The 26,412-nt window shown below is 55.2% G+C and overlaps 1 protein-coding gene across 1 annotated transcript; it reads left to right on the top strand.

Moving 5' to 3' along the window:
* The first annotated feature begins 4,813 nt into the window (after positions 1 to 4,813).
* Positions 4,814 to 25,997, top strand: LOC128774573 (testis-specific Y-encoded protein 3-like). Its single transcript, XM_053893639.1, has 9 exons — positions 4,814 to 4,996; positions 5,795 to 5,953; positions 6,646 to 6,723; positions 6,868 to 6,979; positions 7,072 to 7,217; positions 7,311 to 7,361; positions 16,433 to 16,544; positions 16,683 to 16,828; positions 25,932 to 25,997. The coding sequence occupies exons 1-9, from the start codon at positions 4,814 to 4,816 to the stop codon at positions 25,995 to 25,997; spliced, it is 1,053 nt and encodes a 350-aa protein (XP_053749614.1).
* Positions 25,998 to 26,412: the final 415 nt, after the last annotated feature.

Raw genomic sequence — 26,412 nt, 5'->3', positions numbered from 1 at the left:
AAAAGGAACTCATGAGGTAGAAAATTCAATGAAATATTCAAATTATAAAATGTTAAAAGTAAAAACTTAAAAACACACATGTGAATAATGGAATGAATGATGCTAGATTCTAGGCATGTTTCACCTGGGTGTTGAAAGTGGTTTTGACACAGGAGAGAAAAAAACGTGGGAGTGGAGAAAAATTTAGAAAATACTAATAAAAAATATTAAAAAGGGAAATGTTGTGAGAATTTGAAAAACCAATACACTGAAGTAGACTAAAAGGAGAAGATGGGAGTAAAATAGAATCTGTGAATATAGACACAAAAGGAAAGAATAATGTAGAAGAGTATTAAAGAAAGTTAGTAAAATTTCCACCTGCCCAGTCTCCTTCGCCTCTCCGCGCACAAAAGCACCTCCCTTCCCATGCCTCCTCGCTCTCCAAGTTCACTTCTGCATGCCACGTACCTGCTGAATTCGGTGGTTCAGGATATGCAGATTGCTGTGCTAATCCTCCAGTCAGTTTCCTGGGTGGGTAGGATGGTTTAGCGTTGGTCTGGCTGTATCTCATGCACGCGAGACACTTAAGAAGCTTCCATGCTGTCTGCCATCCGGGCTCCTCCCCAAAGAGGTGAGATCTGTAGCACCAGTTCTCCGATATGAGACATCCCACAGGAAAGTTGTGGTCGGTGACAAAGCGGAAAAGGGCATGTACCAAACAGGGAGGTCACCCTGGAGGGGGAGGCAGAGAACCTGCTCCAGACCTGGGAGGGGAGGCAGGGGCTCAAATGCTGGAGCCACGCCCACTGCCCTCCAGCTGATTGTTCCTGAACAGCAGCCAACTGTCTGGGTCTGGCCTGGAGCGCCTTCACCCCAAGGACCCATGGTCAAAAAGTTCACTGCCTCTGCCTCTGCCTCTCCCCCACCTCCACCGCAGCCACAGCCACAGCCACAGCCACAGCCACAGCCACTTCAGTGTCCGAAGGGCCACGGGGCCGTGGGCGTGCTTCCCAAATGCTGGTGGGCTCCAGAAGGAGGCAGCAGGCATTTAAAAACCTTGGGCCTTGACACTCCACCTGCTGGGCCTAGTCTGGAGCCTCATGCCTCAAGTTCCCACTCCTTCTGCTCTATGGCCCTAGCCTGAGGATGGGCTAGGGCCCCAAAGCAAGGGAGTCCTGTTCCGGAAAACGCTGAGATTCCTGACAATACCGGGCCTCCATTCTGCTGGAAGAGGGCGTTCGAGAGTCCAGGAATCGTGGCAACACCCCTGTCTCAGTCCCAGAAAATTTCACTCATTCATACGCACTCACACGCACACGCACGGGCACGGGCACACACACACACACTCCCCCTCTGTGGCTGTCTCTAGTGGCGACTTACTCTCCTTCTTCGGCCTCCTTCCATGTCCCTCTGGCCTCTGTCTGTCTCTGAGTCCCTGTGATCATTTTCTTGAGGGAACGCTTCCTCCCTCCCGCACCTCTATCTCTCTTTCTCTGTCTCTGTGCTGTCCTTGCACAGTATCAGTGCATCTGGGTTTCCGTGAGCTGTGCGTGTCCATATGGACGGAGTAGGCTGCTGATGGCACAGGGCTGCAGGGGAACACACAAAGGAACGCACAAGTACCAGGGGTCAGAGCACATCCAGACCTCCTAAGCCGTGACTGCCTCCAGGCAGCCCACACAAGCTGGGTATACATGTGAACTGAGAAAGGTCAGTCCCTTGGCCCTTGCCCTGTAGGTTGCAGCCAGCTGGGAGGTACTGAAACCCAAGGGACTGCCCAGTGTTGAGAGGGTCTGAAGAAAGGGCAGGAGCCGAGGAGGCAGGGAACCTAGTCGTAGCTGGTGTTTCTCCACATGCCATGTTCCGGTGCCATTGGTACTGGAAGGTTGGTATCAGTTGTGGCTCTCTTTCCTTGGCATCTCAATGCAAGCTTCCGTGACCCAATGGAGGTCCTGAATCTGCCCTAGTTTTCAGCCAGGTTGGGCCCCAGGACAAATGCACGTGCTGTGTGAGGGGGGAAAGCAAGTGTGAGTCGTGAGGAGGAGCTAGCCTCGTGAGTGGGATGTGGCAGAGGGCATGAGTGAGTGCACAGGTCCACTAGAGTGTGTCTGTGAATGTATTGTGGCTGGCGCCTGTGAGTACTTTTGCCTGAGACCTAGCGTTTGTGCTGGCAGCGTGCACGTGTCTGTGTCCACGTGCCGCGTGGCCGTGCATCTTTGTGCCTGAGTGAGTGTGTGTAGGCCGTTGGCAAGCGAAGGAAAGAGACTGGGGGCTTTCCTGACTTGGTGAGTAAGGGGGGGCTCCCGTGCCAAAGTGCAGCGAGTGCAATCCCTTCGCGCCTGGGATCGACACGGAGCTAGCTGATCACCTTTCATGACGGGAGGAAAGCCCGGACTTTGCCTGGGTCCGCTCGTCCTGTGTTGCCTTGGCCAGGGGCAAGTTGGGGTTGGGCCACCCATGGCGCAGTGGAGGAGGACCAAAGTTCCCTGCAAGGAAGTGGGCGTTAGTGGAGGGAGGCAGCAGAGAGCATGAGTAAGCCTGGCCCTGCTCCTGGAGCGGCCTAGGGGATCATCGCAAGGCCTTGTGGTCCCAGCCAGGGTATGTGTCTCGGTGAACATCCTCCTGGATGACCCTGCAGAGACAGGCCTGGCTGGTCTAGAGTCCCTTGCGAAGTTGGGGCCCGGCCCCGGGACCCCAATACTGTGGTAGGTGTTGTTCAAACTGAAAGGCATTGCCTGCTTGTCCCAGACAGTCCCTGCACCTGGGACCCAGATTTGTTCCCACGTTCCTGCCACGGGGTCTCCCGGCGATGCGTGGGAGTTTGACAGGCCCCATTTCTCTGGAGGGAGTGAGTTGCATAGGTCAGGTGCACCAGGGTCTGGGCCTGCTTTCCTGTCTTGCCCACCCGCTACGTCCTCTGCTGAGGGCAGCTTGAGGGCTCACCACTGGACCTGTTCCTCTCCCTTTCTGGGTAAGAGTTTGCCTCTCTGTCGGTCACACTGGCCACCCCCTCTCAGCCCCCTACCACCTGTTCAGCCTCCCCCCATCCACCTGCGTTTCTATGCATTGCTGTCACCTGAAGCGGTGGTGTGCTGCCTCATATATCACAGCCACCCTGGAGCATTTCTGTACCCCGTTCGTATCCTGACATAGCCCAGCGAGTCTGGAGGAACCTCTTCTGTGTCACGGAAGCAACATGTTGGCCAGAGGGCCCGGCACACGAATTTGGAAATCCTAGAATCCCCCGCCTGCCTGGCAGCCTCCTGGTCCCATAAAGAGGTAGGGGAACACTGCATTCCACCAAAGGGAAAAGGCAATGCATGAGTGTGGTGCCTGGCCAGGCAATGCATCTCGAGCCTCCAATCCTGCAGTGGCTCTGTGTGGTGTGTGTGTGTGTAGCTTATGCTGTCTGACATAGACCGGCAGGGAGTCCACATCACCACTGCCCTGACAGGGAGGGAGACCACATCATCGCCCTCACTGCACACCGTCTGCAGCTTATTGCTTCCCCAAAGTGGTCATGTGGCTTCATGTAGACCCTGGGGCGTGTCCCTCACTTGGGTCCCAACACTGCATCCCCCAACCCCCCGATACCTCTCGGAGACCCTTGAAATCACGCTGCCTGTGGCACAGGGGGACAGTGTTTTGAGCCAGCGCCCACGCTCATGGCAGCCTGCCGCCTAAGTGAGTGGTAAAGGAAATGGGACCAGGATGAACAGACATACGGCCAACGAAGGCCTGGGGAGGGTCCCTGTGAGAAGATGGCCAAGCATTGTGGGAGGAAGGGGACCGCTGTCTGTGGGACAGACACAAGCTCCAGGAATCCCAGGGCCCACGGTCACGGGTCTTTCCTGTGCACTGCCACACACGGGAGCAATGGGCAGCCCATCATGAGAGGGGGGTGTGTGCTTGCCAGTGTGTCACTTTCCAGGCAACGGGGACAAACGGCAAGAGCGGCGCGCATGATACGCAGCCTCCCCTAGTGTGGCGTCCTCTCCACGTCACACACCTCTGGTCACCGACCTTCCCTAGCCGGTGCACTGCTAGACTGCTGTCATGACATACATGTCTTCTGGGAGCAAGGATGGACGTAGAGAGTATGCAAAGGAGGCTGAGCAGATGGAAAACCGGGGTGCACAGACAGCAGGCGCACAGCTGACATGCGTCTCCCGGACAGCCAAGGTGATCCGCTGAGTGGATTTGTCGGACTAGGGGCACAATGAACAAAGGTGGCGGTGTAAATGGGCAAAGCGGGGAGGTCCCCCTTTACCCGTGTGTGTAGATAGCCGCGTGCCCAGCGCAGCGTGGAATGCAAAGGTCGCTTTCGCATGGCCAGAAGCCAAACAGGGCACCCAGAGCGCACAGAGGGCCGGCTGCAAGCCCCCCGGAGGAGTTGCACTGCACGGGGCCCAGAGCCTTCCTGCCTATGCAACAGACGCGCCCCAGTTTCCGGGTGACCTAGGGGCGGGACCGCCGAAGCCACGCACGCCACCGTCCCTATGATTGGTCCTGAAGGCAGTGAAGCGGCCTGGGCGTGGCTTGGAGCTCCCTCAGCCTCAAAGCCGCAGGCGCACACCTCTCACCACAAAGGCCTCCGAGGCAGCATCGGCATAGCGATAGCCACCGCCGAGGCATCCTGGGTACAGCACCATGCGCATGCGCATGCGCATGCGCATGCGCCCCCTCGACCTTTGGGCTCTGGGAGGAAGGGGGAGCGAGTTGCCAGCCATTGCCCTCAGGGCTCCACTCACTGGGTCTGGGGAGGGGGGCCGTGCTTTCACCTCCCGCTTCGTCGTCGGTAGGAGCCACAGTTGGTGTCTCGGGCCGGGGCCGCATGTTGCGCGACTCGTGTTTCCGAAACACTGGGGATGCCCGGAGCCCCCATGCCGCCTTCGACCGGGAACGGGGCGGTCGAGAGACGAGGGCCCGTGGGGACACTGGGTCTCCGGCAGGGCCGGAGGTGCCGCAGGCCGAAGGCTCGCAGGCCACAAGCGAACAGCCTGTGCAGGAAGGCCAGGCCCGACCCGAGAGGCAGGTGGGCGGCCCCAGCGAGATATCGGTGCCGCTGGTGCATGACATAGTGGCGGTGGAGGCGCTGTGGGGCCTGGCGGAGGAGGAGGTTGAGGTGGCGGCCGCGGAAGAGGACGCGCCTGGGGCAGAGGGGCATGAGCAGAGGAAGAAGGGGGAGGAGGACGAGGAGCAGGAGCCGGGGAAGGAGAAGGTCCAAGTTCACGAGGAGGAGGACCTGAAGGGCGAGGGGGAGCAGCAGGACCAGAAGAGCAGAAGGAGGAGGAGGAGGAGGAGGAAGAGGGGGAGAGGCAGCAGGAGTAAAAGATTAGAAGGAGGAGGAGCAGCAGAAGCCCAAGCAGAAGGAGGAAGAGCGGAAGGAGGAGGAGTTGGCGGAAATGAAAGGGGAGGAGCAGGAGCAGCAGGGTATAGAAGCGGGCGCGGCGGCGGCCACGGCGCCGGCCGCGGCGGTGGCGGTGGAGGCATTGGCGGCGGCAGTGGCAGGGGAAGGGGACCAGGAGGAGGAGCAGGAGGAGGAAGGGAAGGCGTGCGAGCCATTAAAGGGAGAGCAGAATTGCAAACCGAGGAGGAAGAGGAGCAGGAGAAGGAAGCGCTGGAGGAGCAGCAGCAGGGCGAGGAGGAGGTGGAGGGCAAGGAGGACAAGGAGGAGCGGGTGGAGGAGGAACAGAAGCCGAGTGAGCAGGAAGGCCGATGGGTGGAAGAAGCCCAGGAGCTGCAGGTGAAGCAGGCTAAGAAGGAGCAGGTAGAGTCAGGCCTCCGTCCTTGCCCTTCCCCACTGGAGGCTCTGGAGGCTCTGGAGGCCCTTCAGATAGAGCTACAGCCGGTGAATAAACAAGCCAGCCGGGAGCACGCTCGACTCAAACTCAGGATGTGGCAGAGGCGGCAGCGACATCTGCAGCAGAGAGGTGCCCTTATCCAGGGCATCCGTGGTTTCTGGGCCAAGGCTGTATCCTTCCTGCTGCTGGTGGAGGGTCCACAGGGGGCTGGGCTTGCGCAAGAGGAAGGAAAGGGAGGTGCCATTTAGAGGAACCCAGGACAGGGACTGGAGCTAAGCCACGCTCCAGTGGCCGGGAACGTGCAAACGTGATCCCATCCGGTGGTCCTGGCTCTGCAATGAGTGTGGGAGGAGGGCAGTGCCGGGGTGGGGGAGGCATGTGTGCTTTACGTCGCACCTGGCACGGAAACAGCGCTGGGAGAGTGGGGAGTGGCGGTGGAGGTCCAGGCCAGGTCGGGGAAATGACCGAGGGCTTCTTCCCACACAAAGCCGCGTGGGGGCACGTTTCTGGGTCCCGCTAAGCATCTTGCTGCGGGGAAGGCGATGTGAATGCCCACTGGTCGGCGCGAGACCGGATGTGTGCTGTCTGGCTGTGTGGAAGTAAGCGTCCTCAGTGTCCTCACGAGCACACAAAGCTAGGCGTGGTTGCGGGCGTCTGGGCATGCACAGCCTCCTGTGCGTGTCTAGCAGAGCCCTGCGCGATCCTGAGACCCCGTGGGCCTGGACGCAGCCTGTGGGGAGGGCTTGAGAGCCTGGGGGAGGACGCCAGTCCCGGGGGGAGGACGCCTGGATGCTGTCCACACTGGTTCTCTGGTTCGAGCTCTCTCACGCCCAGCACCTGAAGGCTCTTTGACCTGCGGCAGTTTGTGAACCACCCTCAGATGTCAGCCCTGATTAGTAAGCCCGATGAAAGCATGCTTCGCCACATGACCAATTTGAAGGTCGGCCTGGGAGTGGGAGGTGGTGTGGGTGGCTGGCTGTGTGGGGAGGGGAGGTGGTGGGGAGAAGTGATGTGTTCCTTCCTCAGGGGAGGGCGGGTCTCCTGGAACAAGATTTCACATTTCAGCCCCACTGTACCACGGCAGGTGGAGGAACACAAGTTTCCCAGGGAATGCCGGAAGATCCTGCTGTTTTTTGGCAAGAACTCCTACTTCCAGAATGAAGTCGTTATGAAGGAGTATGTCCTAGGCCTTGATGGTAAGTGTCCACTGACTGCATGGGCGGCAGTGGGTGCAGGGTTGAATGTGATTAGTTCTCTGGCGCCTTCTCACATACTCGTCTTCCTGCAGGGTATAGGGCGTCTCATTCCAGTCCCATCCAGTGGTACCCAAGGTACAGACAGGAGGCCTACAGACGCAGGCATGACAACAGCAGCCTCAACTTCTTCAACTGGTTCTCTGACCACAGCTTTGCCGGCTCTAGCAGGATTGCTGAGGTGGGGCCCTGTAACAAGGAAGGGAGGTGATTTTCATGGGTTCCCCCACTGCGTGGGATAGCTACCTGAGGCCTGGCCTGTCTCCCCTACCAGATAATCATAGAGGATCTTTGGCCCAACCCCCTGCCGTATTTCAAGATGAAGGAGGCCCCAGGAGAGAGAACTGAGAGGGAAAGAGGTGAGCAGCCAAGGGTGTGGGCACGGAAATGTGTGTCATGGGGTCCAGGGCACAATTCTCTTCTGCATGGAGGCACCGAGACTCACAGCGGCACAGGAGGTGACCCCAGGTCAAAAGGGCATCAGCCTGAGACAGGGAGTCTTAAGAAGTAACGTGTCAAAGAGGCTTTGCCCCTTTGGGGAGCCTGAAGGTGGGAAGGGGGCTAGACAAAAAGAATGAGCAAAGCGGGACAACCAAAGCTGGCTCATCACATAGCACGGTGACAACTGTCATTCCCGGACCATGAACCCCACCCTCAGGCCTCCTACCACCATCCCACATGTTGTCTGGCTTCTGGATCCCCTTGTCAGCTTTGGCACAGCTTATCACACCCTCCCATCCTACTTTCCGTTTGGAAACATTCAAGCAACCTTACTCAGGGCCAAGATAAGACTCTCACCTGTCCTGTGTGTGTGTGTGTGTGTGTGTGTGTGTGTGTGTGTGCGTGTGTGTGTGTGTGTGTGTGTGTGTGTGTCTGTCTGTCTGTCTGTCTGTCTGTGTGTACCCATATATCCCAGGGATATGCACGATCTTGAGAAGAGTATGAAGGAGCGTCGCACTTCATCGACCCCAGTGGAAACCCTTCCGATGCTCACCGATGGTCCACAAGATTCTCCTGGCCATGAAATAAGGACAAGGGTGGTGGTGACACGTGGCGCAGGGCGGGGGTCCAATACATTTGAAGAAATATAGAATGGGAGATAAACAGCATGAAGTGTTTGTGTGTGTCTTCCTCTCAGGTTCGCTCTGGGGCGTGTCCATGTATACATGCGGCTGTCCAGAGGTGTAAGTGTTCTGTGCCTGCACATTGGAGTTCCAAGGAAGGGCGGGACGTAGGACATTGTCCGTAGGGATGGGTCACACATTGGGATTGCATGTGAGGTCAGTAAGATTGAAGCAATGGGGACTTGAGTGAGGGAGGCCAGGGCACAAACCTGAGAGAAAGGCCAGTGCCCAGGTTCATAGCTTTCCTGTGAAAATGAGGAAATTCAAGGAAACGGAGAGGCCAGCACAGGCCAGGGATGTCCAATATTCAGGGATTGGGCATGTCCATGATGGTGCCCCCAGAATCCTGCATGGGGACACCCTCAGTCATGTTGACTGAACCGCCACACAGGGAGGAATTCCCAGGGTTGATTACCCTCTGGTTTTCAGACGTCTACCAATGCAGACTGTCTTGTGGACAAGGTCAGGATCTCAGGACCAGCCACACATATTTGAGGGATTGTGAGCAGGTTGTAAGATTGGCGTCCAGGGGAAGGAACCGAGGGACCAGAGGCAGAGTGGGTGGGTAAGACCGATGAAGTTCTGCTTCAGGCAGAGTTGACAGGGACAACATACACACTGCAGAGAAAACAGCCCACTACAGTCTCACGCAACTCCAAAATCACAGCGAACTTTTCTGGTTCCACTTCCTGAAGCTGAGCCTCCCAAACACCGCTTCACTTATTCTCACACACACACACACACACACACACACACACACACACACACACACAAGACTCCTGAAGGAGTCCTAGTGCTGATGCCCTTGTGTGAACTTTGCTGTTTCTGAAAAGACCTCTGGTTACGAATGGGTGGCCCGGATTGCAAGCCAACAGAGGGGAGGGTCGCGGGGAGGTGGGGCTCTTCAAGGGCACGAACACGCCAACCTCTCCCGTGTGCCCTCTGCCCTCTCATCATCAGCCGTGATGAGTCGGGTGATGCTCTTCCTCTGTGTCCACAGGCTTAAGCCGTGTGTCCAACACGCCATGTGAGACTTGTGAGAAGACTCCCAAGTGCAAACACCAGCAGGCGCTCAGGGAGGTCGCCTCGTCCCAGGCAGCCTGTGTTCCTTTGCCTGAGTGCCAGGACAAAGGCTGCCTCAGCCACATAGGGAACGATGGACTTGTGAGGCCTTAGCATTCTGTGCAGAGGTCCCCGGCAGGCCTGGAGCTTAGAAAGGACTGGGACGAGCCTCACCTGCGAAGACGTGAGTGCTGGGATACTCCTTACACAGCAGATGGCTGCTTGCCAGAGATGTCTGTGCTAAACAAAAGCTCCACCGTGCGAGCAGTGCAGTCGACAGAGTTCAGCCTTGTCCATCGCAGGCTCTTCTGTATCCCCATGTAACACGGCCCCCAGCACAGCGTGCCTGACACTGACCTCCCGACACTAATATTCCTGTCTCCCAAGCTGCCCAAGCTCCCCAGGATCCCCACTGCACAGCTCTGCAGTACAAGAGCCTTCTCTGCAGTGGCTCTATTCCAGAGAAGGCGTGGGCAGTCCCAATGCATGGAGGCCTCTTGCCCCTATCATATGCAGACAACACGGTCAGCGGGGTGTCAGCACGCTGTGGAGTTGAGGATCTGTGCGACCAAGCCTTACCTCTTCCAGGGCAGAGGCTGTCGCACTCTCTAGAAGGGAAGGCAGGCCTTTCTCTCGCTGCTGTCTGCACACTGGCTGGACAGGCACGTCTTCTCAGCTGCTTGATGGGTAAATGTCAGGGTACCCTGGAAAAGCTCCCAGTGCTGACCCGAGTCTTTGGGTGTGAACATCCAAAGAAAGTATGGCCAGTGATTGTGCAGTGGGAATACGGCCTCAGTGGTCATGAGGCTGGGCCCTTTGGGGCATCTTCCTGCACAAGCAGGCCGTTACTTGATAGGTCTTGCCGAGCAGGAACACTTTAGGGGACAGGTGAACACAGGGTCCCCCACATGTTAATATCTCCAGCCAATACCTCCTTAGGGGCCAGGGTGACGTTTCCGCCCGGCCTGTCCCAAAGACAAGGTACGGACAAGGTGTGGGTGTGGAATGCACTCACGGCACCCAGAGCCAAACCCTCGAGTGTGGACACTTGAGGTCCGTGGGCAGAGGCCTCGGTGCTCTGTGTCCGAGGGATTACAGCCCTCATGCTGCACACCCGGCATCCCCGGGTGTCCTCCCGTATCCACAGCTCTCCCCGGGGAGCCCTAGGGTCCAGGAGCTGCTAAACCCCCTGCACAACTGTATCTGCTGCCCAGCGGCCTCTTCCACCCCAACATCAGCGTGTGTGGGCTCCAGAGTGCTGTCCCTCGAGAGAGGACACCCTCAGCAATTCAGGAGCCTTCTGACTTCCATGTCTCTGAACCACACGTGTCTCATTGGCCTGTCGGGATCGTCACGTTGTTCTCTGTTCACAGGAAATGTCTCGCATTGCCTGTGCTCCTCTGTCTCCCTGAGTGAGCCCTGGCGTGTTTGTGTCTTTTCCTGGCTTTGCCTGTGCCGACACCTCTCTGGTGATGCCTCCTTGCCTGGCCTAAGTGGGCACAGCTGTACCCGTGTAACCGCCTTCGTCTCTGCACACCTGTGTGTTGGGTCAGCTGTGGCTCTGGTGGCCTGTCTTGTCTTTGGTGTATGCTTCTGCGCTTGAGTGTGCTTCCCTCTGCATTCAACCCCTTTCTTCCACTGACAGATCCAGTTGCTGTCCTGCTGTCAGGTGGAGGGGCTTCTGCGTGTTCTGTTCTATGTTCCAGGAGCCAGAAATCCTTCCGTGCCTGTAGGACCTTCGTCAGAGGATTGGCCATGCACTCACTGCCAGCCAGTTAATGTCCCCAAATGCAGCTGGCTTGCTGTGAGCATTCCGTCACACCTCTATTTTCTGTCCTTCTGTTTTCAAACCCTTTGCGCCCGAGGGGCTCAAACGTCACTGGCCTGCACATTGCAGATGCAGGCGTAAATTGTGAAAAGCGGACCGGCAACGTTTTCCCACTTACTCTTTTGCCACGTGGCATGTTCCTGGCTGGGAGAGACTTCCCCCTGCCAGTGTGTGTCTCGTTTCCCTGTGCCTCCTGTGTGTTCTGGTCCCTAATTTGTCCATTACGTCCTACCTGGGAGTCTGATCCATGTTTGCAGGAACGAGGCTGACACCTTTGACTGCTGGGTTCTGAGCTCAGCTTAGTCCACCAGGACTAGTGCGTGCCTGAGGGACACAACGGGCAGTGACGGATGTGCCCGTATCCTTCACGTGCAAGCGCTCCGTCCAGCCACCTTCACCGGGACATTTCTCAGCGACCCCTCTTTGTGTGTGGTGAGAGCACTTGCCTCTGAGAAATCTGACGAGGCGGTGAAGCATTGCTTACGGCTGCCCTGTGCAAGTTAGATCTCCAGAACTCATGCACATGGCATGACTGCATCTTCACACCCGAGCCCCGACACCTCCTCATCGCACCCTCCCCTGATTAGCACCACTCTACTCTCTGGTGGACTGCATGCCTTTAACTCCTTTAGTCTCCTCAGGAATCCATCAGGCAGGGCTCACCACCACTGTGCTTCTGTCAGGGGCTGGCTTCTTTCAGTGAGCCCAGTGCTTTCTGCACTGATGCTCAATGCACCCGCAGAAGGGTGAGCCACACTAAGCCCGGCGGCAAACCCTTTGGCCCTACGTTTCCCACACGTGTGCCTGGTGGCAGAGGTGCACAAGGAGCCCGCCTGCATGCGTCTCCCAGGTCCTCCACAGGGTACAAAGTACCGCCTCAGGAGGCTGATCCGCATCACATGGGCATAGCTCTGCTTGCACGTGTTAGCCTTTCGTATCATACAGGCAGCCCAGACTTAGAAATCCTGCTACCTGCTTACAACTATCCAGCCCTCGTGCTTCTGCAGACGCTCTGTGTCTGTACAGACATTTGAGTCACGGTCTCGTGACCTTCCAATACAGCTTGATGGTCTGTCCTTAGCTTACAGCCTGGGATGCGGTTCTCACTCATTGTCCTCCCCTCGGGTGCGAGTTTCCTCCATCACTGTGGTGGAAGGTAACCTTTATCACCATACGTTGGCTTGAAATTACTGGGCGGATCACCTGTCTGCGTCCGGGGATCCGAAGGAGACCTTGGCTCTTTTGCTCACGGTCCACCCTTTCTCTGTGATGAGTCGCATTGGATGAGAAGCTTGCCAGAGGCGAGGGGGCCTCAGAGTTGAGCACATTTCCTGGGCATCTGTGAGAACTTCGTTGGTTCCACTCGGAAAGCATTGACATTCATGGATGTGCAGCCTCTGCTTTTGCTTGAATTTGCCGAGCTTTGGGACGTGATTTCTTCCCGCATGTGCTGTGCCTAAATCTCTGCTGTGTCTTTCCGGCAGTCCCGTTTGCTGTCTCCTGCTGGTAAGTACAGGGCTTCCAGCAGCCCTGTGGGGAACGGGTCCTTGTTTTCTTCCCTGCGTTGCCCTCTTCCTCACCCCGAATGACCTCACTGCAGCTTCCTTCTAGTTCAGCGATCGTTTCAGACTGCCCTTAAGGTCCAGGTGGGAGCGGTGCCTTTTGTGCTGAGGGCTGACCACTGTAGAGCATTCGTCTCTGTGCAAATTGCACAGGTGAATTTCACCAGGTGAAAGAGAGCGCACACTGCAGTTGCCCTGTCTTCAGAGTCAGCCCACCTGTCTCCGCCTCGGCTGCCCCTGCTCTCCTTCCTCCTACCCTCTCCTTGCCTTCTTCCTGTCCCTCCCTCCCACTTTCCTTCCAGCTCTCTTTGTCTTCGTCTCCCTCCTCTCCATCACTAATGCCTCCCCCTGTCTCCGCCTGTCTTCCTTGTAATAGGTGCCCCTCTGTCTCTTCTTGTCTTGCTCCTCCTCCCTGTCTCTCCCGCCAATCTCCCCGGACTCTCCCTCTCCAGGCCGGTCTTCCCCTCCACTCGTCCTTCCTTCATCTGCTCTGCTAGCACGTGTCTCTCTCTCTCCCTCTATAGCTCTGTCTCTCTGTGTGTCTCTTTTTCACTGTCTCTCTCAGTGGACCTTCTGTGTCTGGGTGCATGCTTCTTCAGAATTCTTGTTGGTGCCTGGGAAATGGGAAGGGAACTCGTCTGCTTTCGTGTGTCCTAGTGAAAGCAGGCACAGGGCTTTCTCAGAGACAGACACAGACAAGTCTGCAATTCTCGGTGAAGGGCCCCTACGTGCCCTGCGTGGTTGGAGTCGTCCTCCTTTTAGTGGAAGGTTAGATTTCAGGACCGGAGCAAGCTGCTAAATCCTACTACCCCATCTCCCTGGCGCTCTGTACGGAGATCAGTAGGGCACCAGTGGCAGATGGTGCTCTGGGGGTTGTTCTTTGATCTGCATTGCAGTGCAGTGAGTCTACTGAGCTGTGTTCTTGCAAGGACATGGCGGTGGGGTGGGTCTAGGGTGGGTGTCACTGGTTCTGGGTGGGCACCCACCTTACCGCCGCCCTCAGCCTGACGGCCAAGGAGGAGATACCGTGCGGACGGCCATGTGGCCCCGGTAGGCGTGACACTAAGGACTTCTCCAGGCTTTGCCCCAGCTTCATGAAGAAGGGGCAAGGCACGGAGCAGGGAGTGGCTCACGGCGTGGACGATCCTGTGCTGAATGCTCTGGTGCCCGTAGTGAGGCCTCTGGGGAAAGGGTGTACAAGCGACCACAGACCGCGATACCGGGGACCTCGCAAGTGAAGGCTGGAAGGTGACAGCGCTGAAGAGGACATGCGGCAAACGGGGGCCACGCTGGCACCTTGGCACTCGCTCCAGAGCCTGGACCGGCCATTGGCGCGCGCTTGCTGGCGGCCAGCACCCTGTCTTGCTGTCTTGCAACTGATTGCTCCCCGAACCTGGCCAGCTGGCCTGACCTGCCCTGGAACCACTTCGCCCCCAGGCCGCATGCGCACACTCTTCACTGCCTCTGTCTCGGCCCCTCCTCCACAGCAGCCACAGCCAATGCGGAGTCCTCAAATCCCAGAGCCTGTGCGCCTGCGCTCAACTTTGGCGGGCTGCGGCGGGAGGCTTCAGGGAGCTAATGGTCTTGCGGCCAAGGCTCCCCCCACCTGCTGCCGTTTCCTGTCCTTGTCCTGAGGCTGCCCTAGCTACACTGGGGCCGGGGCCGAGCGTCATGGCCAGCGTGTCGCGGTCCGGACAAAGCGGAGATTCCCGCCGACCCTGGGCCCTGATCGTCCCGGATGCGAAAGGTGGAGAGTCCCGGCCCCGCGGGAATGCAGGGGCGCTGGAGGGCGTGGGCTGGCCGCAGTCCCCAGGTTCAGGGGCGGCAAGCGCCCATCCTGTGCAGGAAACCCAGGCCGGGTGTGAGATACAGGTGGCAAGCCCAGCGGAGGAATTGGTGCTGATATTGGATGACGGAATGGTGGCGGCTGAGGTGGTGATCGGGGAGGAGGAAGAGGACGGCGAGGCGACCAAGGATGAGGTGGCTGGAGAGGAGAATTCTGAGGAAGCCAAGCCAGAAGCAGAGGACATGCACGAGGAGGAGGAGGAGGTGGAAGTTGAGAGACAGCAGCAGGAGGAGTTTCAGGAGCAAGAGGAGAAGCGCGAGGCAGATGCAGAGGCGGAGGAGGGGCCCCAGCTCTCACAGCCGCTGCAGCAGCAAGAGCCAGCGCTGCGTCCTGCCTCAGCCCAGGACCCGCTGGCAGCACTGGAGCGTCTTCAGCTGGAGATCAGCGCTGGGAATGCCCAGGATTCCAGGGCCTTATGGCGGCTGAAGCGCAGGATTCTTCGGAGGCAGATTTCTTACCTGGATCACAGAAGGGCCATCATCAAGCACATCCCTGGCTTCTGGGCCCAGGCGGTATCCTTCCTTGTGCTGGTGGGTGATGGCGGGGGCTGTTGTGCAGGAGGGCGGGGCACTGAGAGCAGGGTGCCTCAGGGCGATGGCCCCCAGAGAGGAGAGCTGGGGAATGGTCCCTGGCCCTGGGTTGGTGTGGTCTGGGATCCAGTGTAAGGCCTTGGACAGGGGCGGTTGTTGGGGATGGGGGGACTTGGTGACTGGGTCTGTTTCCTCTAGATCTCCGCCAACGTTGGCCTGCAGGCTGGTCTCAAATATTACTTGCAGACACGAGCCATGTGTCCCCATGCTACCAGAGCTAGGGTAGCACAAAGCAGCCTTCACTCAGAGCAGATAAGGCAAGGAAACATTTCACTGCAAAATGGGAGAGTTACGCAGGCCGCACACCCACCTTCACATTCACAGGCTGTGCACGTTTCCTAGCAGTTCCTTCAAAAGAGAGCATTTCAGACACACACTCATGACCTTTGCCAGACAGTGTCCTGGCAAGGACGCCCTTTTGCCAGACAGTAGGACGACTGAGACCCACTCCGAATGGGGTACAAGCTGCCTCCTCAGACCCTGAGACACACACACACACACACACACACACACACACACACACACACACAGAGGATTCTCTCCTGGTATCTCCACCCCTGCTTCCCTCTCTGTCCTCAGGCTCCGGCTCGGTCCCACCCATGTCTTTCTCTCCGGACTGGCTGTGTCACTGTGTCTAATCCTTTTCCCTCCTCGGCCCTCCTCGTCCGTGCTTCTCGATCTCTTTCTCCCTCCCACACCCTCTGCTTGCAGCGTAAGTGTGCAGTCGGGTTCCTGTAAGCCATGTTATTCCATCTGGACTCAGGAGGCTGGTGACAACATAGGTCTTCACGGGAATATGCCAAGAAACCCAGCCGTGAGGAGGGGTCAGAGCACATGCCGACATCACAAGCTATGATGGGCTGCTGGCAGCCCACACAGGTCAGATATAGGAAGGAACTGTGAGGCGTGCAGGCAGTGGAGTCTCTCCCTGCTGTGTGCAGACAGCGTGGGAGGTACAGGAAGCCAACGGACTGCCCAGTGTCGATGGGGTCTGATGCATCTGCAGAGGCTGAGGAGTGTGGGGACTAGTGTTTCCTGGTCTTTCTGCACATGCCGTGATCTAGTCCCTTGCTCTTAGCCTGGGAGGGTTGGAGGGGGGCTGTGTCTGTTTCCACAGCATCTGAAGGCACAGCTCCTTGACACAGCACAGATTCTGAATCACCCCCAGTTGTCGGCCATGATCGGTGCCCAGGACAAAGACGTGCTCAGCTACGTGGTCGACTTGGAGGTGAGACCGGGGAGGCTGTGGCTGGGGGCCGTCCCGTCGGGTGTGGGATTTGGGCAGGAGAAGGTGAGGCAAAGGTGCTCACCCTCACAGCCAGGCAAGTAGCTCAGGACCCCGAGGGAGGACACTTGCCCCCTCCTGTCCCATTGCTCACGGCAGATGGAAGAAGTGGGCCATCCCAAGTACCGCTGCAGAGTGATGTTTTTCTTTGGGGCCAACCCGTACTTCCGGAACCCAGTGATCATTAAGGAGTATCAGCTGAGCTTTGCTGGTAGGGTGTGGGTCCCATGATGGTGCGGGGCAGGGGGATGAGGAGCATGAATCAGGGGCAGGAGGGAGGGGGAGGGGGAGGGGCAGGTGGGTGGGGAGGAGGCCATCAGCTTGCTCCTCAAATCCTCTCTTCCTGCAGGCTACGGGACATCGCGTTCCACTCCAGTCCAGTGGTTCTGGGATTATGAACGTGGAGCTCCCAGTCGCAGGCATGACCCCACCAGCCTTAACTTGTTCAACTGGCTGTGTGAGCACAGCTGCCCAGGGGCGAACAGGATTGCCGAGGTGGGGCCCCTGAGGCCTTCGTCAGCAGTGGGGATGTGGGTGGCCCCCGGCCAGAGAGGAGAGTGGGCTATGCCCAATGTGGCGCCGGCCTGTGTCCTCTTCCAGATCATCATCGAGGACCTGTGGCCCAATCCCCTGCAGTACTACCTGAGGGAGGAAGGGACCAGAAGACAGTGATCTGACGTGCTCACGTGTCGGTGAGAACCCCAGTATGCGGTGTGTTAACCTGCGTGTTGTATGGGCAAGGGAACGTGGGCCACACATTGGCTTGGAAATGGAAGGTCCGCCGACACAGGGACACAGGTAGCATGGGGAGAGGGTGGGAGGATGACAGGGGACCTGCAGAGACTCAGCTGCAAACACACAGAGGGTCGAAGCCTGCAAACCAAATGCAGTTGTGCTGTGGGCTGGGGCTTTGGAGAGCAACTGGGGAGGAGCAGTGCTTCACCACAAATGCTCCCCGTGGATGTCCGCCCTGTCCCGGGCTTCCCCCTGCTCCTTCAGTCTGGATTTGCCTGCCAGTCTTTGGGTCAGGAGCTGCCGTGTCCCCAGGCGCCACTGTGGTGAGAATCTCGCACTTCCTTCCATGTGCCCCACCACGCCATGTCCTCCCGCAACCCGACAGCCATTCTTAGAACTGGTCCAAGGCCATTGGGGGCTGGAAATGAATCCCTGGGTGAGAAAGCAAGGGGGATCGCAAAAGGGCGAGGCACAAGAGTGACACCATCTGGGATGTATCTGCAAATATCCCGTATCATTCTTGGTGTCTGTTGCGTGGGGGTGCGTGTGTGCGCGTGTACGCAAATGTGTCTGCGTGTGCCCACATGCGTCAGGGGCTCTGCATCTGTGTGGGCGTGAATGGCGCAGAGCTTCTATCTTTGCCCATGCAGAAACAATGGAGGACGCCACCAGTGCTGGAAGAGATGGGTGGATGAGTCTCCTGTCTTCTACGTGCCCCGGAGAGAATTGAGGAAGAGATAACGTGTGGCAGCCTTGAAGAGTTTCCACGATGTTTATGTGGACACATACAGGAAGCTAAAAACCCTTCTGTTTTTGTGTATGTGTTTGTGTGTGTTTATGGGGGACGCAAGGAGGCTCGACGAGAACGGGACCTGAGTGTGACTGTCCTAGCCGCTGCCCGGGTGATTCTGTGTGTGCAGGAGAGGTGCAGTACTGGGGTGGGGCCGGTGTTGCCATGTGCACAGAGGCCTGCCTTCTTGGGCAGGAAGAGCCTGGAAGGAGGAGGAGGAAGAGACAGACCTGTTATTTGGAGATTTATTGTATAGGCCAGAGCCGAAAGGCAGGGAAGGGGATTGCACAGTGGGACCAAATTGGTCCATTGGGTCGTGGTACAGTGTGGCCAGGACTCGGGGGGGTTTCATCCAGGACCCTTGCTCCCAGAGGGGTGTTGTGTCCTTGGTGAGATAGAATCCAGTCAGCAAAGCCTCCAGTCAGGATCAGAGCTAAGACCACATGTCCCCGGACAACTCAGGAGCAGGCAGCCTTCTCATAGTCGATGGCAGTATACCTTGCTGCTGCCTCCCACACCCGGGGCTCCTTTGACCCCGAGCCCTGTCCTCAGACAGTGGCTCAGGATGGGAGATGTGTGAGGGGGAGGGGCAGGTGTGGGTTGTGGGCAGCAGCGAGGCTTATGAGTGGGAATTCATGGAGAGAGTACGCACGAGGGCAGAGATCCAGCGTGAGTTCGTGCGAGTGTGTGTGGGCGTCTGTGGCAAACTGGGCCTGAGATCCGTGGTGGTGCCGGCAGTGTGAGCGTGCATATGTTCGTGCGATTGCGTAGCCGTGTGTCTCTGTGTGTGCAGGAGTGGGTGGTTAGGCCACTGGAGAGACAAGGAGAGACACAGCGGTCTGTGTGAATGAGGTGCTTATGTGGGACGGTCAGGTGCCAGAATACAAGAGTGCAGTCCCTTCCCTCCTGAGTCCTGATGGTAATCGCTGGGATGGGTGCAATCATTGCTGTGCCAGGGGGCTCAAGTCAGGATGCAAAAGGGAGATTGGTGCAAGGTCAAGAGGGGGGCCGAGGGGAGGACAGCCTGTGTCCAGTGGCCAGTGGACCACTAGTGAGTAAGTGTGCTTGTGTGTGTGTTAGTGTGTGTCTATGTGGGAGTGAGTGTGTGTGTGTGTGTGTGTGTGTGTGTGTGTGTGTGTGTGTGTGTGAGTGGCTCTGGTGGGCCGACAGTAGCAAATACGTAGGGGCTACATGGTGTGCCCAGGCTTTGTGCACAGGGTAGCTAGGGAACCCAACCTGTCAGGCTACGTGGTGTGCAGAGGGCGTAGGTATTTCCCTGGAGGGAGCCGTCTAGCAAAAATCTCTGCTCTTGGCAGACGAGCCATGTTTTGTCGCCAGTCAGCTCTTCCTTGGGGCTCTCCTCTCTGCTTCCTGTGCACCAGGCCCAGGGAAAGGGAGGAGCTGGGACCCTAGACCTCAGGTGACTTGAGTCCCCCAGGGGTGCCATAGCAGGGTGGTGTGCGTGATCCATGTGTGGATGGGCAGGTGAGCAGCCTGCCAGCTGCTCTCTGAGGGGACAGTTCCTTGCCAGCAACACCTCTCCCCGCAGCACAAGATCACCACTGTCGCTGCAGCTGGGCTGGGGACATGTCAAGGTGTGTCCCAGAACTGTGTTCCCCTTGCATGTAAGTGGTGCCAGAATGCGCCTCTCAGTCCCTGTGCGGGTGACCCTGATTAGCCTCAGGCTTTGTCGACTCCTGGCCTCATGTAAATGGGGAACTGGGTTCCTTTCTCAGTGTCTCAGCGGTTGCATGTCGACAGAGGATGCTGTGGACATTGTGGTCAGGATTCTGACCGGGCTCCCCCCGCCCTGCCCCAAACCACAGTGGGCAGCACATGGCCCACTGTGTGTGCGCTTTGGGGAGGCTAAAGCCGTACAGCCCCTCCAGTATTCTTCTCAGGTGGTGGACGGTCAAAGGGGCCTAGGGAGGAACACTGGTCCCAGTCTGCTGCCGGCTGTGCCCACAGGTGTGTGTGCCCAGCTCCTTGACGCTGAAGCTGCAAGGCTTCCGCACTGCCCCCAAAGCCCCATCCCTAGAATTTGCGTGTGGGCCAGATGGAAGTGAAGTCCCAGTGACCCTGCGGGATCACAGCGGGTGGTCTCGTCTGTGCCTGGCCACCCACCTACCTGCCTTCCCCGCAGCCCGTGGCCCCCATACAGGGCTTTCGGTAAACACACGGCCACCGTCCAGCATGAGAGGAAAGGCTTGACGGTGTCCCAGTACCGCTGGTCATGTGTTGGCTGCTGCCAGCTGACAGCATGGAGACCCCATGGCCCAGTGGAGGATGTCCGACCTGTCCTACAAGGAACTGGGGACGACTGTACGGATGCATCAGGTCCCATGCAGTAACCTAGGCCTGACCTTATCCGCCTAGGGGGTGATCGAAGCGCCTTGGGGTCCCAGGCCTGGCATACGTGTCGGTGAGCTTCCTCCTGGATGGCGCTGCCGACACAAGGCTGGCTGGTCAGGGGTCGCGTGGGAGGCCCGTTGGGTCCCGGCCTCTAGGTCCGATACTGCTGTAGGTGTTGTTGAAAAGACAGAGCACGATATGACCATCCCTTGGGTGTCGCTGCACCGGGGATCCCGTCGCTGCTCCCAGGTTCCCACTACCGAGTCTCCCCGGGAGGCCTGGGAGGTTGCCAGGCTCCTTTTGCAGGGACACAAAGGCCTGTGAGAGCCCATCCGCAGGGTCCGGTGCTCATTGCGGATGACTTGGGGGCAGTGCGAGATCTATTGCTCCCGTCCTTAGAGGAGATTGTGGTAGTCTTAAGGGACAAAGATGTGCCTGGAGAATAGAAGGATGTCCAGAGGAAGCATTGGAGGAGGAAGAGGACGAGGAGGAGTAGGAGGATGAGGAGGAGTTGGAGGAAGAGGATTGGGAGGAGTTAGAGCTGGAAGAGAAGGGTGAATGATTGGGTGCAGGAGAGGGAACAAGTGGAGGAGGAGGATGTCCAGGATGAGGAGGAGCACGAGCCAAAGGAGCAGGAGCAGCTGGGGGAGGATGTTGAGGAGGACGAGAGCAGAGGGAAGAGGGTGGGGAGAAAAGATAGAGCCAGGGTTCCAGAGCATGAGTAGAAGTGTAGGAGCAGAAGGAGGAAGAGCCCGAGGAGGAAGAGGTGGAGGGAGAGGAGGAGCAGGAGGAGTTGGAGGAAGAGGATTGGGTGGGGTTAGAAGAAGAGGAGGAGGAGAAGGAGCAGTGAATGACTGGGTGCAGGAGAAGGACAAATGGAAGAGGATGATGTCCAGCACCAGGAAGAGGAGGATTACGGGCCAGAGGAGCAGGAGCAGCTGGAGGACGGAGTCGACTAGGACGAGAGCAGAGGGAAGAAGAGGTGAAAGGTCAGAGGTAGGGCAGGAAGGGCAGTAGCAGGAGAGGACCTGGAGAAGGAGGAAGAGTCCTAGGAGGAAGAGTTGGAGGAGGAGGAGGAAGAGGTGAAGGACGAGGAGGATCAGATGGAGGAAGAGGACTGGGAGGAGTTACAGGAGGAGGAAGACGAGTGAATGATCGGGTGCAGGCGAGGGAAGAAGTGGAGGAGGAGGAAGTCCAGGACGAGCAAGAGGAGGAGCACGAGTCGAAGAGCAGTAGTAGCTGGGGAGGAAATTGAGGAGGACGTGAGCAGAGGGAAGAAGAGGAGGAGGAGGAAAGGTAGAGCCAGGGCTGGAAGAGCAGTAGCTGCAGAGGGGGAGCAGAAGGATGAAGAGGCCCGAGGCTAAGACTTCCAATACTGTGTTGAATAACAGTGGAGGCGGTGGACATTCCTGTCTCGTTCGTGACTTGAGCTGAGAGCTTTTGCTCCTTGAGATGATATTCACGTTGGGTCGTTCATACATGGCTTTATGATCTCGATGTGTGCTCCTTCTATCCCTACTTTCTTGAGGGGTTTTACCAGGAAAGGATGCTGTATTTTGTCCATCACTCTGTCTGCATCGATTGAGAGGATCCTGTGGTTCTCGTCCTTTCTTTTATTGATGTGAGGAATCACGTTAATTGTTTTGCAGATGTTGAACCAGCCCTGCGTCCCAGGTACAAATCCCACTGGGTCGTGGTGAATAACATTTTCATGTATTGTTGGATCCGAGTGTCTAATACCTTGTTGAGGAGTTTTGCATCCATGTGCATCAGGGAAATTGGCCTATAGTTCTCCTTTTCAGTGGGGTCTCTTTCCGGTTTTGGAATCAAGGTAACGCTGGCTTCATAGAAAGAGTTTGGAAGTTTTCCTTCCATTTCTATTGTGAGAACAGCTTCAAGAGAATAAGTGTTAACTCTTCCTTAAATGTTTGCTGGCACTCCCCTGGAAAGCCATCTGGCCCTGCAGTCTTCTTCCTCCGGCAGGTTTTTGATTACTAATTTGATTTCTTTACTGGCGATGGGTCTGTTCAAATTTTCCTTTTCTTCCTCTTTCAGCTTTGGTAGTGTATACATTTCTAGGAATTTGTCCATTTCTTCCAGATTGCCCATTGTATTGGCAAATAATTGCTCCTAATATTCTCTTCTTATTGTTTGCCTTTCTGCTGTGTTGGTTGTGATGTCTCCTCTTTCATTCTTGCGTTTCTTTATTTGGGCCCTTTCCTTTTTCCTTTTCATCAAACTGATGACTGGCTTATCAATTTTGTTAATTCCTTCAAAGAAGCAGCTTCTGGGCTCATTGATCTGTTCTCCTATTTTGGTTTGTTTCTTTGTTTGTTTGTTTGTTTGAGGTTGTTTTTGTTTTTGTTTTGTTTGATTTTTGGTTTCAATAGCATTAATTTCCGTTAATCATTGTTATTTTCTGTCTCCTGAATGTTTTGGGTTTCGTATGGTGTTCTTTTTACAGCCTCTTAAGGCGTAAGGTGAGGTTGTGTCTCTGAGATCTTTCTTTCTTCTTTAGCAAGACCTGACTTGCTAGATAGGTCCTCTTATAACCGACCCTGGTGCGTCCCAGAGGTTTTGGGTTGTGGTGTTATCACTGACTTCCATATACATTTTCATTGACTTCCGTATACTTTTTATATTCTCTTTCAACCCTTGCTTAGCCCATTCAATCTTTAGTAGGATGTTCTTCAGTCTCCCAGTATTTGTTACCTTTCCAAATTGTTTCTTGTAGTTGATTTCGAGTCTCTTAGTGTTGTGGTCTGAAAATATGCACGGTGTGACCTCGATCTCTTTGAACTTCCTTAGGGATGACTGTTTTCCCCAGCATATGATCTATAGAGGAGAATATTCCGTGAGCACCGGAGAAGAATGTATATTCTGCTGCTTTATTATGAAATGTTCTGAACATATCTGTGAAGCCCATCTTGTCCAGTGTGTCATTCAAAGCCCCCGTTTGCTTGTTGATTTTTCGTTTACATGATCTGTCTATTGCAGTGAGTGAGTGCATAGAAGTCTCCTCCTATGATGGCATTACTAAGAATGAGGTTCCTTATGTTTGCGTTTAATTGGTTTGTATATTTGGTTGCTCTCAAATACGCCACATAAATGTATCCATTTGCTAGGTCTTCTTGGTGGATAGACCCCTGAATTATGACATCATGCCCTTGTGTACCACTTGACACAGTCTTAAATTAAAGTCTAGATTGTCTGATAGAAGTATGGCTACTTTGGCTTTGTTTTGTTGACGGGTAGCATGACAGATGATTCTCCATCCCCTTCTTTTCACTCTGAAGTTGTTTTCACATCTAAAGTGGGTCTCTGGTAAACAGCATATCGATGGAACTTGTTTTCTCATCCATTCTGTTCCCCTATGTTTTTTGATTGGAGCATTCAGTCCACTGACGTTTAAAGTAGTACTGAAAGACACGATTTTATGGCCATTATCTTGTTTGAAGAGTTGGAGGAAAACATATCTATATATCTTTATATCTGTATCTACGTCTCCATCTCCATCTATATGTATATGTGTATGTGTATGTATATGTGTATGTGTATGTGTATGTATGTATATGTATATGTATTGTATTAACTGTATCTATATATCTATATCTATATCGATATGTATATGTCTATATACATCTATATATATAATTCTATATCTATTTGTATATATAAATATAATTCTAAAGATAGATAGATAGATAGATAGTTAGATAGATAGATAGATAGATAGATAGATAGATATCAATTTCCCTCTGAGTGTCCCCCCTTAAAATTGCATGCAGGTGTGATTTAGCGGTCACAAACTCCTTTAAATTTTGTGTATCTGGGAACCTTTTTCCTCTGTTTCTATTTTGAATGCCGGCCTTGCTGCATAAAGAATTCTTCACTGTGGATGTTTCTAATTCAGCACTTTGAACGTATCCTACCACTCCTTTCAGGCCTGCCAAGTTTCTCTGGATAGGTCTGCTGCAAACCTGATCTGTCTTCTCTTGTAGTTTAGGGACTTGTTTCCCTTGCTGCCTTGATGATTCTCTTTGCCTGAGTACTTTGTGAGTTTGAATATGATATGCCTTGCTGAGGGTCAGTTTTTGTTGAATCTGATGGGGTCCTCGGTGCTTCCTGGATTTTGATGGTGTGTCTTTCCCCAGGTTAGCAAAATTTCCCACTATGATTTGCTCACATAACCTTTCTACCCCTTTTTCTCTCTCTTCCTCTTCGGGACCCCTATGATTCTGATGTTGTTTTTCGTTCTGCATGAGTCACTGATTTCTCCAATTCTTCAATCGTGCTCTTTTCCTTAATCTCCCTCGATTTTGCTGCTTCCATAGTCTCCATAAGTTGGTCCTCTGAATCGCTGATTCTCTGTTCTGTCTCATCCATCCTTGACACCGCTGCATCCATCCGTCATTGCAGCTCAGTTATATCATTTTTAATTTCATTCTGGCCAGTTTTTACTGCATTTTTTCTCTGCACAAAGGGACTCTAATCTACATTGGACTGCAGCTAGTATTCTCATAATCGTGCTTCTAAATGCTGCTTCAGACATCTTGCTTGTGTCTGTGTTGGTTGAATCCCTGGCTCTCGTTTCTTCAGGCTCTTTCTTTCTGGGTGAATTCCTTCCCTTTGTCATTTTGAATGGAGAAAAGGAACTCATGAGGTAGAAAATTCAATGAAATATTCAAATTATAAAATGTTAAAAGTAAAAACTTAAAAACACACATGTGAATAATGGAATGAATGATGCTAGATTCTAGGCATGTTTCACCTGGGTGTTGAAAGTGGTTTTGACACAGGAGAGAAAAAAACGTGGGAGTGGAGAAAAATTTAGAAAATACTAATAAAAAATATTAAAAAGGGAAATGTTGTGAGAATTTGAAAAACCAATACACTGAAGTAGACTAAAAGGAGAAGATGGGAGTAAAATAGAATCTGTGAATATAGACACAAAAGGAAAGAATCATGTAGAAGAGTATTAAAGAAAGTTAGTAAAATTTCCACCTGCCCAGTCTCCTTCGCCTCTCCGCGCACAAAAGCACCTCCCTTCCCATGCCTCCTCGCTCTCCAAGTTCACTTCTGCATGCCACGTACCTGCTGAATTCGGTGGTTCAGGATATGCAGATTGCTGTGCTAATCCTCCAGTCAGTTTCCTGGGTGGGTAGGATGGTTTAGCGTTGGTCTGGCTGTATCTCATGCACGCGAGACACTTAAGAAGCTTCCATGCTGTCTGCCATCCGGGCTCCTCCCCAAAGAGGTGAGATCTGTAGCACCAGTTCTCCGATATGAGACATCCCACAGGAAAGTTGTGGTCGGTGACAAAGCGGAAAAGGGCATGTACCAAACAGGGAGGTCACCCTGGAGGGGGAGGCAGAGAACCTGCTCCAGACCTGGGAGGGGAGGCAGGGGCTCAAATGCTGGAGCCACGCCCACTGCCCTCCAGCTGATTGTTCCTGAACAGCAGCCAACTGTCTGGGTCTGGCCTGGAGCGCCTTCACCCCAAGGACCCATGGTCAAAAAGTTCACTGCCTCTGCCTCTGCCTCTCCCCCACCTCCACCGCAGCCACAGCCACAGCCACAGCCACAGCCACAGCCACAGCCACTTCAGTGTCCGAAGGGCCACGGGGCCGTGGGCGTGCTTCCCAAATGCTGGTGGGCTCCAGAAGGAGGCAGCAGGCATTTAAAAACCTTGGGCCTTGACACTCCACCTGCTGGGCCTAGTCTGGAGCCTCATGCCTCAAGTTCCCACTCCTTCTGCTCTATGGCCCTAGCCTGAGGATGGGCTAGGGCCCCAAAGCAAGGGAGTCCTGTTCCGGAAAACGCTGAGATTCCTGACAATACCGGGCCTCCATTCTGCTGGAAGAGGGCGTTCGAGAGTCCAGGAATCGTGGCAACACCCCTGTCTCAGTCCCAGAAAATTTCACTCATTCATACGCACTCACACGCACACGCACGGGCACGGGCACACACACACACACTCCCCCTCTGTGGCTGTCTCTAGTGGCGACTTACTCTCCTTCTTCGGCCTCCTTCCATGTCCCTCTGGCCTCTGTCTGTCTCTGAGTCCCTGTGATCATTTTCTTGAGGGAACGCTTCCTCCCTCCCGCACCTCTATCTCTCTTTCTCTGTCTCTGTGCTGTCCTTGCACAGTATCAGTGCATCTGCGTTTCCGTGAGCTGTGCGTGTCCATATGGACGGAGTA

The sequence above is a fragment of the Panthera pardus genome, unplaced genomic scaffold, assembly GCF_024362965.1.
Source record: "Panthera pardus isolate Hobbes unplaced genomic scaffold, ASM2436296v1 HiC_scaffold_333, whole genome shotgun sequence".
In the NCBI taxonomy this organism is placed as follows: Eukaryota; Metazoa; Chordata; class Mammalia; order Carnivora; family Felidae; genus Panthera; species Panthera pardus.
The sequence above is the reverse complement of the archived record's forward strand: the minus strand, read 5'-3'. Positions and strand labels throughout refer to the sequence as shown.